The sequence below is a fragment of the Thrips palmi genome, unplaced genomic scaffold (genome assembly GCF_012932325.1).
Source record: "Thrips palmi isolate BJ-2018 unplaced genomic scaffold, TpBJ-2018v1 HiC_scaffold_2, whole genome shotgun sequence".
In the NCBI taxonomy this organism is placed as follows: Eukaryota; Metazoa; Arthropoda; class Insecta; order Thysanoptera; family Thripidae; genus Thrips; species Thrips palmi.
Genome location: NW_023144629.1, coordinates 5092 through 18869, shown reverse-complemented (window position 1 = coordinate 18869; position 13778 = coordinate 5092). Strand labels below are relative to the sequence as shown.

The window sequence follows — 13778 nt, the reverse complement described above, 5'->3', positions numbered from 1 at the left end:
ACGGTGCTCGCCCAGCACTGAATTGATTCGGGTGTAGAGGTGAGGGAAGGGTAGAAAACACAATCCGTTAGTCCAGGGCTCGCCACGGGCATCAAGCAACATCCAGCAAGCGGATTCCGAGAGTCGTTTTCGACGCCCCGTCTCTCTCGCACCTATGTGTAGCGGCCCATGGGTGAGAGAGAGAGAGAGAGAAACAGCGAGCGACGAAAACAACTCTCGGAGTCGGCGGCACATACGCACTACGTACCTGGTAGGTGATGAGGCGCGTGGACGCGCGGAGGGCGGCTTCCTTCAAACTTGGGGGTTGCTTTCGGGGAGGCATTTCCACTTCGCTTCCGTTCCTGTGCTCCGCTGGGCGATGGAGTGGCGTCCCTTCGTGCTTATCGGCGACTACAGTGGACTACAGCCCCTGGCGGCGTCGCGTGGTGTTGTCCTGCTGCCTTCCCTCACGGCGCTGCGCCTTCGGTTTGTTGTCGCGGTGCGATTGTCCGGCCGCGATCCTAGTTCATTGTTGCCGCGCCGTTTACAGGTGGTTGTCGTCTGCTGCGCGTAAACAAACGGGAAAAGTAGTGCCAACCTAGGCCCTGCACTGTCGGTGCTTATCTTCGGCCACTGCTCCGTTTCTTCGGGCGATATCAGTGGTGCAGCGGATAAAACGATCGCTATTCATGCTTTGCTAAAGTTTTTCAATTCATGAAAGGCTCCTTTCTAAGCACAATAATTCGAGTTATTGTAGTGGATGCTTACTTTGTTTCTGTTCCGTTCTGCCGATAATCGAAAATGGCTGCCCCTTGGGATAAAGAAACGTTGTGTCAAGCGATAAAAGAGGATCCTGCGTTTTGTACAAGTTGTCCGAGTGTTTCGGCTGGTGCGTACTATGACTCTGTAAACGGATATATTTTTGGGAAAGTGAAACCAACGTTTGCCAGTCAATTTGTGTCTGGCCTGGGCACCCCATGCAGAGGCACTCAGGCCCAGCAAGTACATTTCATGAATCAAGTCATTTTTCTTTATTTACTTGCTTCAAATGTTGGCTTTTCTCTGTTCACTTTAAATTATTTCGTCTCTTTCATGTACCGTTCCATAGTCACACTGACACCCTGTCATTTGAATGGGAAATGTCAACATCGCCAGCCTAGCCCCACAAGGTTTCGGAATCCATTTTTGGTTAATGTAAACTTACATTATTTTTGTTGATTTCAGAAATCCTCGCTCGTCGTCTGCCGCTTGTCAAGCTTGTTGAGTTTCTCAAGGACCTCCTCACTGACCCAGAGCCTTCACAACGGGCGCAGGGTATTCTTGTCCTGTCGTCTGCTCTAAGAGACTTACCTGCAGACTTTTTGCGAGAAGATGAAGTGCGTTTCATCATTGAGTTCTTTTGTGATCGACTCAAGGATCATCATGATGTCATTCCAGCCGCCTTAAAAGGAATCTTGACTATTGTAAGACCAATTGTTCCACACCTGTGCCTGGAGAAAATGCTCTTGGAACTTAAATCTAATTTGTAACTCTGTCCTCCTATGTGTCCCAGATCTCTATGAAAAATTTCCCCAAAGAACTCCCTTCACAAATATTAAGCACATTGATGTTGAACATAACATGTCAGTCGCAGCGTCAAGAAGATAGACGAACCATATATCGTATCTTGGATGCTTTAGTGGTGCCACACTATGAAGGTATGTCTGATTCTTCATAGTATGCACATATTTACAATCATTATTATTATCATTATGTCCCTATCTCATTCTTTGTTCTAGATCTTAAATGCATGGGGCCTGATCTTGTTTATCACATTATTACTTCAATTGATGGGGAGCGAGATCCTCGTAATTTGAATTACCTATTTTCTATGTTGCCCGCTATATTGAGAACAGTGTCATTGGGTCACTTGACTGAAGATTTCTTTGAAGTGATGGCTTGCTATTTCCCTGTAGATTTTCAACCTGTAAGTTTTAGCATTTATCTGTAATCTTTTTGTTCCAATGTGTTCAAGACTAAACATTTTATCATTTTTCTCTGATAATCAGGCAGCTGCAGATCCCAATCAAATCTCGAGGGAAAAACTGGCATTTGGACTTTCAGAATGCCTCACAGCTATTCCAGAGTTTTGTGAATTTTCCATTCCCTTGCTGCTAGAAAAGTTGGATTCATCATTGCGTTTAGCTAAACTGGACTCTTTACAATTACTTGTGAGATACATAATAATTTAAAATGATTGTTAGCCCATTATTGGGAATTACAAATCTATGAATCGTTGTGGTATCTCCTCTGATTTTAGATGAAAGGCTGTGTAGTTTTCCATCCCAATGACCTAGCAGTTCATTTAATACCCATCTGGATGAGCTTGAGCCGTGAGGTACTTAATGGTCTAGACTCCGAAGTTAAGACAGCTGCCAGGGAAGCACTTACCATACTTCTCCGCAACCTCGCTGAATTGCCTTCAGATGTGGCAGGGCAGCTCAGTCCTATGAGACAACTGCTTGGTGATGTGATCTCTGCGTCAGTTTCTGCATTGGGTCAAGTGCAGACTGCGTTGTTCATGCCCTCGCTAGAGCTTCTACTTGCTGCAGCCAAGTCTTGCCGAGAGGCTTGTCAACATGTTCTTACGACGGTTAGTCCTCATGAACTTACTTGGGAAACTAACTTAGCCGAGGAGTATTAGTAATTATGTTTATGATTTATCGTAACAATTCAGGTTTTCCCCTTATTTATTGACAACTTCAAAGGAAAGACAGAAGTAGGTGATAAGACTGTGTACCTTTGCACCATGTCAAGATTTCTTGCTGTTTGCAAAGAATTAAAAGTAACTCCAGAAAGTATGTATTAAAACCTTGTCCTCAAACTATTTTTTAATAATAAGTTTTTGATTTATAAAAATGTTTGTTTTTGTTTTAATTTTAGGAATCCCAGACATATCGGTTCAATGGTCTAGCATCGTTCAATTGTTCTTTCAAGCAGCTAAACATGATAACCCCACTTTGCGCAAAGAAGCCTTGGTTGGTCTCACCATTTTAGGTTCTACCCTGAATGAAGTTGAGAGTAAAAACCTGTTCAACTTGCTATGTGAAATGGTTGATGGAGAAAATTCTAAAGAAGTTCGGTGAGAAAATTTTCTGATGAATGGATTTTATTTATTCGTGAGATAAGAGGACCTCTTATATTTATTCTTTTCATTTTTCATTTAATTTCAGAGATCATTGCACACTCTGCCTAAAAGAGATGGCTTCTTTCCATTCCCATGATGTCATCAAGCATGTGCTGGCTGAAAAGTTGAACATTACTGGTGTGTGTTCCACTCAGAATTTTCTGTAAAGCTGTTTATTCTTATTTCACTTTGATCAATTACAACATTCTTGCCCCACAGATGTCCAGAGAGAAGATGTTCGATTTGAAAGGCATCTTGCAATCCAATGCAGCTTGGCTGCACTTCAACCATTTTCTGAATTAATTTTACCAAATGTCATTGACTTAGTAGTCCTTTCACATGATGAACATCAAGCTGTGTGTGCATTGACCCATTTGAGGTAGGTGTAATAATTTTCATTGTGCTTTGACTCTGTTCAACTTAAAAAGACATTCTCCTTGAAACACAGGGTGCTGCTTGAAGAATCTCAGAACAGCAATAGTCACGTATTTGAGTGCTTACATAAATGTGATTTTGTGCTCCGTGTCATCAAGTGGTGGTTCTCCAGTATTGACAAAGTCAATGGACCTGGTTTTGTCAATAGTGATGCCATACTCTCAGAGATGTGTCATGTTATAAGTGCTGTCATGAGGAACCTTAATCAGAGGTAATTGATTATAAAAATATTTTTTTGAATAATTGGCAAATTGTGGTGTTATACGAAGTGATGGTTGGTTGGATAAGTCATGAATTTAAAGAAACTAAACATAATTTTCTGTTCATAGGGAGCAAACACTTGTTCATGAAAAGACAGAGCCTCTCTTCAAGTCTTCAACAAAAGATGATATCCGAGCTGTAAGACATTGTCACTGCATAAGTAGCACCGTTGATTTGTTACAATCTTCCAATTATTTTCTTATTATTATTTGTTCAGGTTGATTTGTTAGAAGCTGTCTTGGGCTATCTTCATCCTGGTGTTGTTTTAAATGAAACTCGAGTACTCTGTCCCACACTTGCATTCATAGCAATTTTTCGCTCAGAACCAAAAACAGTGGTTTCAGCCAGCCGTCTACTAGCCAGCCTTATAAACAAAATTCCTGACGGTATATTTCACCCACATATAGCATATATTTGCTCCTGATCGCTCTGTTGGTTGAGAGCAGAGTGATTCTGTCTTGCTTTTCTTAAGTGCTTTTTGTCTTTTTTTCAGAAAATTTGTTGAATGAAATTTTGGCAGATGTATCAAAACTGCAGGATGAGGTTATTGGAAAAGACAACGAACAAGCAGCAGTACAAAGTACAGCGCTCTTGGGGTGGGTTATTAAGGGTCTGGCCATGCGTGGACATAGACAGCTGGAATCTTGGATTGATAAGGTATGGTTAAAATGTCTGTTACTTGTAATGTAATTCAGTGTTGATTAAATTTTACTCCTGTCTCATGTTTTAGCTTATCAACTTGGTTGGAGATTCTCGAAATTTAATTGCATTGTCTGCTGCTGGTGCATTTGAAGTCATCATGGCAGAGTCTCCTGTCTTTCTAAACAGGGAAAGCTACTGTGTCATAAGGTAACAATCAAGATCAAGATCTGAACAGAGTATCTACTTTCCTTTATCTTACTCGTATTTTCTTTTTCAGATTGCTCTACCGCCAAAGAGTTTTTGTGGGTTCTTTGAAGCTGATAAAAACTTCCAGAATGGTTCCAATTGAACAACGAAGTCCCTACTTAATGGCTTTCACAAATCTTTTGTCTGGTGTGCCACACAATGTCTTACACCCTCATTTGAAAGAGGTTTGTAGTGCTCTTAAATTGATTTTTATTTTGTGTTTATCATTATTTGATGGATATTTTTTACCAGGTCCTGCCCATGCTCTTGGAGTCTCTCTCCCAGAAATCTGTTTTGTTACTGCAAGCTGCTCTGGACGCCCTTCGGGGTCTGTTAGTTGACGAGAATTTCAGTAATGAATTGAGGGACCAGATACAATCCATTGTGCCTCGCCTTCTACCGCTAGCAGCCAATCAAGACTCGATTGCAGTTAGAAGAATGGCACTAAACTGCATGGTTCTGTTGAGTAAATTGCCCACAGAACTGTTGTTGCCATTTAGAAATGAGGTAACTATCAAAATGCTACTTTTGCAGTGTTTCAATCACATGTTCCTTAACTCCACAGGTTGAAATGAATCTTTTCTGCTTCAGGTGATAATTGGATTGGAATCCTGCCTCAATGACCCCAAGAGATTAGTGCGGAGGGATGCTGTGGTTGCCCTGTCTCGGTGGACTATGATGGACGCTCCAAGAGGCAAATAGTCATTGTGCCACTCAATGTTTTTATGCATACTCATTCCTCAATAAAATCATCATTATTTGCTACTACTTTTGTGCTTGTGCATTTTGTTTCCAATCAATACGTGGTTTAGAAAATAATGTTCAGACTTGAAACATGTTTACAAAATTAAAATGGTTTATTCAAAATTTAAAACAGAGAGTACAAATATCACATGAGTTATCCATACATTACACGGAATGATAAAGTTAAGCAGTTGTGCCACTCACATTTATAAAAGATTAAAAAATAGTTCACATAGAAAATATACACCTACATATTTACAGAAATTCCCAATAAGAAATTTTAACATTTCAGACTAGATACAACAATCAGGTAATACTAAAATCGCATTACAATATTTTATCCTTTGGTCCAGTACTCTTATTGTGGCTAACTTCTACATTGGAACTTCTTGTACTCCACCATCCTTTGAAAGTACTTCAAGATCAGTCTTATTTTTACCAAACATAGAGGGCTCCAGAGGATCAAGGGGTTCAGAGAATGCCTCAAGCTTGGATAAATTCTGAGTCATGTTACTATCTTCCAGGACATCATCTAGAAATATACTTCAGTTGAAAAAAAAGTTCAATTCATTTAAAATTGAGAGAAAAAAACGCACTAGAACATACCTTTATCCTTATCCTCAAGCTCGCCAATAAATTCAAATCCATTTCTCTCTTTGGCCGGATCATTAGAAAGGCGGTTATCGTATTTGGATTCATCACCTGATGGAGCAAACAATGAGAAGAAAGCGTATATTTGTAATTAGTACAAGGTTCTCACATTTTGAATCGTTACCTAATGAAACAATGACATAAGTAAGAAATAATTTTCAGCACTAATAATAAAGCTGCTTCGGTCAAGTGAGTTTTCTATAATGCACTTACCCTCTGAGTCATCTGAATTACTCAGATGCCACCAAGAAAGAGAGAACATCAAAAGAATAAAGAATAAGTTTGAGCTTATTCCAACAGCGGCCGATAGGATTGGCCAATGAAACATTAGGTAACGAAGACCAGTTAAGTGGGCATGGATAAATATAGTGGCAGAGTAAAGCTCCACGAATCGAGTTTTAATTTCAACTCGCACATCAGTCACAGGCTGATTCTGAAAACCAACACATGAAAAAGTAAGTTTCAAAGAAATGCAGCATGTAACTGTGACATTAAAAGTTTTCAGTATGAGAGCTGCAAACCTGATCTTCTTCAAAGTCAGAAAAGAGCTCCACTGTCACACTTTGCTTTTCTTCAGTTTGCCCAAGCACCATTAGTGGAGACATGGTGAGGGTCATGAGCGTTTCAAGCAGAGGACTACGGTAGTGCAGCATTGCTGATCTGCAGGCCTTGTCCACCTCAACTCCACTACGAACCCTCAAACTGGCACACACCATGAACATCCCTATGACAAAGTTAGACCATTCAGTACCATAACAACTTCATTCAGAAATCCTCTGGGAGCAGTTAATATGCGATGAAGCATACCCAGGTCTTTATTCACACGTGACTCTGGCATTTCCAGTTGAACGTATATTTTGTAGGGCTGTCCTACCATAAGTAGCTGATGCCTTTTAGTGAGGCGAACATCAGCAGTGGGAAAACTGCACAGACCTTTTCCGTCCCTGCATGCCCTACAACAGACAATAGTTAATGGCTAGTCAGAGTACAGATAAAAGTTTACTATACTTATTGATACATGTGATGAATACATACTCAAATTGTACGTGGATGGGTCTGACATGTGATATTGATGGCATGTAGGCGTAGTAAAAAGCTACATAGAGGAATATTGAAACCCAAACTATCATTGCAGTGAGGAGCCCAACCAGACCACCACGGAATGACAAAAGTCGCACATTCTCCACTCCTTTTTGAACTCCATCTTCTGCTTTCTGTCTGTAATGGGCCACATTTTTACCGATGGAACCCACAAAGGGAAGGCGTCTGAATAGACGCCAAAACAATCCTATCATCATCAGTCTTGGGTAATCTATGGAAAAGCAATGAAACAAAAGAGTTAATACCACATGAAATTTAAGAGAATCCAATAAAACACATGAGCATTTCTCCAGTGTTCACACCTTACAATGAGTGACTAGTTGAACAGCGACGTTCAGACAGCTCTTGGATCGGTGGCTTGTACTTTGAATGAGGTTACAGTCCACCGTACAGCCGTGCAGCGAGGGGCGAGGACGGTCCACTTGTTGGTCCCTACGATTCGATAAGACACACACGAAAGATAAAGGGCAGGAACGGATTACTTGGTCCTTCCAGACAAAACGGGGATGCTTCTCCGCCAGCCACTGTCAATGGCCCTTCGTGACATTGGCCAGATATGATTCGCTGATCAGATCGGATGTTGTTCGACTGGGACCGCACACGCAAAGAAAGAAAAACAACAAAACAACGACAAAAACAACAAGAAGGGGTAGCGGCCCGAAGCACCGAGCCGAGCACCGCCGAGCGAAGCCGAACTAAAGGCGGCAAAATTTGAAAGTGTGGATACGCTCTCTCAAACGTGGGGTGGGGCTTAAAAGCCCGATGGATTGCTAGTCACGGCCCATCTATCGGTTATATGTTTAAATTTTTTCTAAGAAAATCTGATTGTTTAGGAAAATTGCTGAGCAGTAAACAAGTGCCGTTTTGTTTTTCAGACGGCGAGAGCCCTTAGAGCGCACGAGCCGGGCACTCGTGACCGAGTCGTCACGACCGTTGGGCAAGTCGTGAGGTCTGTCTCTCTCGCAGCGGTGCGCAACGCCTCGTGAGTGCGAGAGAGACAGAGCGACGAGGCGCTGTGCGGAAGCGGCCTGCATCCCCGTAAACAAAACTACTATCAAAAGTAGTACTGTCGTACTACCATTTCGGAGCTCTGTACATCCCAAAATGTAGTACGGAAGGAGTACCTTATAAACAAAAAAGGCATCCGAAAGAAGTACTGCCGTGCTACATTTCAGGACGTCTCTTTGGGAGCACTTCGGGACGTCGGAAACGGTAGGTCTGTAGAGGTCTTTCGGAGGTCCCCACCACCCGTCGCAGCGCCCTGCGGCCATGTAGTTCCGAAGGTGACCGCTAGAGCGCGCACCTGTGTCGTAGTTCGATGGCCTGCCGCTAGGGTGCGCCACTGTTCCGGATAGAATGTGAATGCGTATAGGAATGTGAATATGACACAGATAAAATGTTAGGAAAAAGTATTTATTCACTGACCTTTTTTAAATTTAAAAAAGAAACGATAAGATTGTCACGAACAGCAGAAAATATGGAGACAAAAAAGGTGGACAGGACTAAAAAAAAAAATTTAAAAAAGGAATCTCGGTTGGACTGAAAAGAAAATACAGCAACCATAACTGAACACCCCTTGATTAAAAATAAGCCAAAAAGACTGAAAGAAATTCAATTAGCACTGATTTCCCAGGTGTCATGCTTACTTTGCTCTGTCGCAGGAAATTCACTTTAATTTTACACTGAAGCACAGGAGTCAGTTTTTTGTTCCACATGTAATTTCAAGTGGGCAGGTTATCGTTCCAGAATCTTGGGCAACTCCAGTGGGTCAAGGTTTCCGCAAAGAGCCCATTTCTCAAGCATAAAATCAGAAGACGAACAAAATAAACACTTTGACAAAAGAGTATCAAAGTAACAGAATTTGTAGGTTAACTTACACCGGTACTTTCTGATTTGGATTGAAACACGAAATAAGCCTGCACCAGGGTTTGAAGTATTCTTCTTATTGGTGCACCTGAGAACTGAACATCTTCGTGCGTGGTTTTTTTCTTTGGAGAAATGAATTTACTATAGTTAACAGAAAAATAAATAGAAGTAAGGATCCGACGCCACAAGCACAGTGCGCGCCAAAGTGCGCCGACTGTCATCTGCACAACAGGTGAGCATCGCGTGGGCCCGAGGCGCGCTCTAGCGGACTCACTCGGAACTACATGGCCGCAGGACGCTGCGACGGGTGTGGTGGGGGACCTCCCAAAAACCTCACATAGACCCACCGTTTCGGACGTCCCGAAGTGCTCCCAAAAACCGACTCCTTTGGGACGAGCGACCAGGGCGCGCTCTGGCGGCGAACTCTGGCACCACACACTAGGTCCCCCCGCGACGTACGAGAGAGCTTCATTTGTAGTACGTTTAGGGAGGTCCCGAAGAGCTCCCAAAACCGACTTCTTCGGGACGTCCGAAAGACGTCGGATTCCAGACATGTACTAGTTTTGTTTACGGGGATGTGCCTCACGGTCTCACGGTGCGTCACGGTGGGGCACACACGCCCCTGGCACTCCCTGTCCATCCCAGTCCACCATGCACCGCGTCGACGTCAACCTCTGCCTTCTGCTGTGCGCGGCGGCCGCCCTCTGCACCGCGGTGAGATAGAGAGAGAGAGGGAATGACCGCTTCCCGCGTGGCCGGCCCGTTTTGTCTCTTTGTCTGTTTGCGGCGGGGTTTGCTGTGTGGGACGCTGTGTGAGTGTATCCGCTTGGACGAATGCTCAGGTCGCCGCCCGTCCCTTGCTGCACGCGTACATGGGGAGCCTGGACTATGGCGGCCAGCCCCCTCACTACGAAAAGATGCGCCAGGTCAGCCGAGGGATGGGGCGGGACGGGTTGGCAGGGGCGCTACCTAATTCACGGAACCAAGTTTCGGAGTGTGTGTTCGGTAGAAGAGTGTCTCACCGACGGCTTCCTCCACAGGCCTCCCTGGATGACAAGCCGCAGACAACGAAGAGCGGCCCGGCCGCCCAGAAGCACCTCCACGGCTACATGGGCAGCCTGGACTACGGCGGCCAGCCGCCGAGCTACGAGACATACGAGGGCCGCGACTTCGACTTCAGCACCTGGCCCGTGGACCGGCGCGAGGGCGCCCCCGCGCCGCTGAAACTGGTCCACCCCGGAGCCGTGCGCCCCGTGCGCCCCGCCAAGCCTGGCACTGCTGGCACTGCCGGCAGCCCCGCCAAGCCGCGGCAGGCCGAGACGAAGCCCTCGCAACAAGGCCAGTCCCAGTCCCAGTCTTCTGGCTTCGGTCTTTTCGGCACCCTGTGTGTAAAGCCATAGTCGTGCGCGGGACTGCGGGGCTCTGGTCGTGCTCGCGTGGCGTCGCTAGCGCAGCCCTGCTCGCCTGCCTTGGTGCCTTGCCGGCGCGAGCACAGCCAGAGCCCCTCAGTGGAAGACGAGGCAAAGACACTGCCTCGGATACAAATCATGACACTTGCAATCTTTTGGTCGGTCCATCACACTGCAACTGTGCCCTCCCTCCTTGCCCTCCTCCAGGTTGAAAATCGCGGCCGGCGCGACCGAAGTCGTCGGCGACGCCGTGGGTCGCGTCGAGGTCGGCGTCGGCAAGGCCGTGAGGAAGCAGGTGAAGACAGTCAGCGACTGGCTCTTCAGGTAGTTGGAGGACGCCGTCGTGCAGCGCTCACGTGCCGGGCAAGCCGGGCAAGCCGGGCAAGCCACACCACTGGCCTGTCGAGCGGTGCCGCCTCGCCGCCCTCTCGTCGCTTTTCGAAATAAACACCTCGACTTCTAGTTTGCCTTTCTTTGCCCCTCCGCGCGGTTCCCGCCCGCTCATTCCCAGTGTAGACGGCCCCGTCCTCCGCCCTTCCATCCCTTCGGAGGCTGGAGGGGGCGGGGCGGGGGCGCGGCACGCAAGGGTGCGCGGGGCGGGGCGGGGTGGGGCGGCCGGATGGTCCGGCAGGGGGCGCCACCAAGCACCACTGGGACAAGGAGACGCCCAGGCCGCGCACGCCGTGAGACCCGCAACCCCTCCGCTCCGGAATCCGCTGGACCACGGCTGCCACCACGAGTTTGAATCTTTGAATCTGGGCTCTTGCCCCGAGGTTCAATCAGCGTCGCGCCCCCTGAGTGGTTCCTCTATAGAGCCTGCGTAATGCGTGATAGTCAATCGAGCAATCGCTGGCAAACGTCGAGAGCATCTCTCAGCACAGTGGGACCTGTTTCGGGGTGCGCGCCGAGCCGGCCGAGCCCCGCGCGGTGTATTCTGGGTGGTGGGGGAAGGCAAAGGGGTGCGGCCGCCAGTTGAGGCGCGGCTCTCCACTCTCCCTCGTCTCGTCTGCGTCGAGGTGGTCGAGGGGTGGGGCGTGGGGGTGGGTAGGCCCCCGTACCCCGGCCCCAGGCCCCAGCCAGCCCCAGCCCCCCAGCAGGCCGTGCTGCCTCCGAGCAGTGCAGCGCCGTTCGATTTCCCTCTCATCCCTGCGGGCCGGCCCGCGAGTGCGAGAGAGACAGCGCGGCGAAAGCGCCTTTCGGCAGCGGCCTGTTGGTGGCTGGTCCATGCGCATGGTCCATGCCGAGCGTCGAGGCACAGCCAGGCACAGCCAGGCGGGCCCAGCGTCTCGGCCGGAGCGGCAGGGCGGCAGTGTGGTGGACCCAGGACCCCGTTGCATCGCGGCTAGGTCCCGTCGCGTCACGCGCGCTGTCACGCCACTGTCACGCGCGCCGTCACGTCCGTCGTCACGTCCGTCACGCCAGGCGCACTGGCGTCACTTGGCCGCACGCGTCAGCCTCGCCACGCGCCGCCAGCAGCCATCACGGGGGTCCGTCTGAGCCGCATCAGGTGGGTACACGCCGCGAGGGCCGCGAAGCGAGGCGAGGCCCGATCCAAACAAAAACAATGGCAGTTGGACCGCGACGCCGCGCCGCCGCGCCGCGTCGGGGATGCGTCGCCTCCTGGCCGCTGACGCGGTGTCGCGGTGTCGCGGGGTCGCGGTGTCGCGGTGTCGCGGTGCCGCGGTGTCGCGGTGTCGCGGTGTCGCGGTGTCGCGGTGTCGCGGTGTCGCGGTGTCGCGGTGTCGCGGTGTCGAGGTGTCGCGGTGTCGAGGTGTCGCGGTGTCGCGGGGCGCCGCCGACGCGCGACGACGGCCAGGGGAATGACCCCGCGGCGGCCACGTGCGTGGCGAGGCGTGCGTCCTCCCGGTCCTCCGCGCCCCGAATCAATGTTCTCTCGGCGGCCGCGCCGTCACGACAACGACGCTGTGCTTGCAGGATGAACTCGTCCCGGACGGCCCGCCGTCCCGGCAGGAAGAGAAGCACCGCCGGCCACGGCGGCCACGGCGAGGGGGACGACGGCGGCGCCAGGGCGCGGCACCGGGACTCGGCGCCCCGCCATCTCCGCGAGCGACTGCCCGCCTGGTTCAGGGACATGGTGGACGGCCACCGGTGGCGGTCGCGGCGCGCCGGCCAGACGGACATGGACGAGTCGGAGCCGCCCCAGAGCCTCATCCAGTGCCAGTACTTCCACAAGGCCATCTACGGCGGCCCCGTCGCACCCATGCTGAGCATCTGCGCACCTGACTAAAACGTAATGACAAACACGACTTGGCTTGGCACCTGCTCGAGTATTGGAGATAAGACTCATTTCGAGCACTCGTGTAAATCTTGTCAGAATGTCAGAAACCTGCCTGAAAACCTGATCAAAGTTCGCGCACTTCTGAAATCTGAAAACATCTCCTGACATCCTGTAGAACTCAAACCATCAATATCAGAGGAAGTTTTCACAATTACAGCTTTTAGAAGTGCGCGAATTTTGATCAGGATCTCAGACCTGTTTCTGACTCTCTGACAACACTGCAATTTGGATGGAAAGACTTCACGCCAAAATATGGCGAGACATTAAAGTCTCGCCAAGATTTGGTCAGACCTGAAAGTCTCGCCAAAATTTGGTCAGACAAAAAAGTCTCGCCACAAAACGGTCATACACAAAAGTCTGACCCCAAAATGGCGAGACTTTTGTGTCTGACCACGGCCTTTAGACTGTAACCGTCCGGCGCATTACGGCCTTTCGGTGGTGGTGAGACACAAAAGTCTCGCCATTTTGGGGTCAGACTTTGGTGTATGACCGTTTTGTGGCGAGACTTTTATGTCTGACCAAATTTTGGCGAGACTTACAGGTCTGACCAAATCTTGGCGAGACTTTTATGTCTTGCCTCTGGAGTGGCGAGAAGTCTGACCTTTGGATTTGTAGTGAAAATTTACACGAGTGAGGTTCCATGTTTCACGATGATGACTTTACCCCTGTCTCTGTGTTCGGCAGATTCCCACTCCGTCCCAGAGCCTCACGAAGAGACTGGCGCGGAGAGACTACAATACGCTTAAGCAAGAGAATGTATCCCTTATCTTTTGTCATTTTTGTACACAAGTCTGCAACAACTTTGTAACACGTTCGCCTAACTTCGATTCCGAAGGCATTAAACGCAAGAGACCGACCAAACTACGTGTCGTTTCTTTACCAACCCCAAAGAAAATTCCACTGTAAACGCCACGAGCTCTCTTTTTAACTTTTTTGTGAGCTGTAGAGAAAGGGTTTTGGCCGGCGCAGTACGTCACGG

The 13778-nt window shown here is 48.5% G+C and overlaps 3 protein-coding genes across 5 annotated transcripts; 2 read left to right on the top strand and 1 right to left on the bottom strand.

Moving 5' to 3' along the window:
• Positions 1–649: 649 nt before the first annotated feature.
• LOC117647084 (MMS19 nucleotide excision repair protein homolog) lies at positions 650–5499 on the top strand. Its single transcript, XM_034388594.1, has 18 exons — positions 650–868; positions 1204–1442; positions 1532–1676; positions 1758–1945; positions 2028–2189; positions 2279–2611; positions 2696–2816; positions 2902–3100; positions 3192–3283; positions 3365–3524; positions 3594–3791; positions 3910–3979; positions 4059–4227; positions 4335–4498; positions 4572–4690; positions 4761–4914; positions 4982–5236; positions 5321–5499. Exons 1-18 carry the CDS (start codon positions 781–783, stop codon positions 5429–5431), a joined length of 2967 nt encoding a protein of 988 aa, XP_034244485.1. The 5' UTR covers positions 650–780; the 3' UTR covers positions 5432–5499.
• A 64-nt stretch (positions 5500–5563) lies between these two features.
• LOC117647085 (seipin) lies at positions 5564–7848 on the bottom strand. Of its 2 annotated transcripts, none has more exons than XM_034388596.1 (7): positions 7533–7848; positions 7160–7436; positions 6932–7077; positions 6646–6848; positions 6338–6557; positions 6080–6175; positions 5564–6005 (listed from the first exon to the last, which is right to left on the bottom strand). In XM_034388596.1, the coding sequence occupies exons 2-7, from the start codon at positions 7420–7422 to the stop codon at positions 5848–5850; spliced, it is 1086 nt and encodes a 361-aa protein (XP_034244487.1). In that variant the 5' UTR covers positions 7423–7436; positions 7533–7848; the 3' UTR covers positions 5564–5847. The 2 variants fall into 2 exon arrangements, with proteins under 2 accessions (XP_034244487.1, XP_034244486.1); XM_034388595.1 differs by having other exon boundaries at positions 7528–7847.
• A 1684-nt stretch (positions 7849–9532) lies between these two features.
• Positions 9533–10962, top strand: LOC117646977. 2 transcript variants are annotated; one of them, XM_034388402.1, is made up of 4 exons: positions 9533–9805; positions 9934–10017; positions 10132–10475; positions 10708–10962. In XM_034388402.1, exons 1-4 carry the CDS (start codon positions 9743–9745, stop codon positions 10826–10828), a joined length of 612 nt encoding a protein of 203 aa, XP_034244293.1. In that variant the 5' UTR covers positions 9533–9742; the 3' UTR covers positions 10829–10962. The 2 variants fall into 2 exon arrangements, with proteins under 2 accessions (XP_034244293.1, XP_034244294.1); XM_034388403.1 differs by lacking the exon at positions 9934–10017 and having other exon boundaries at positions 9545–9805.
• Positions 10963–13778: the final 2816 nt, after the last annotated feature.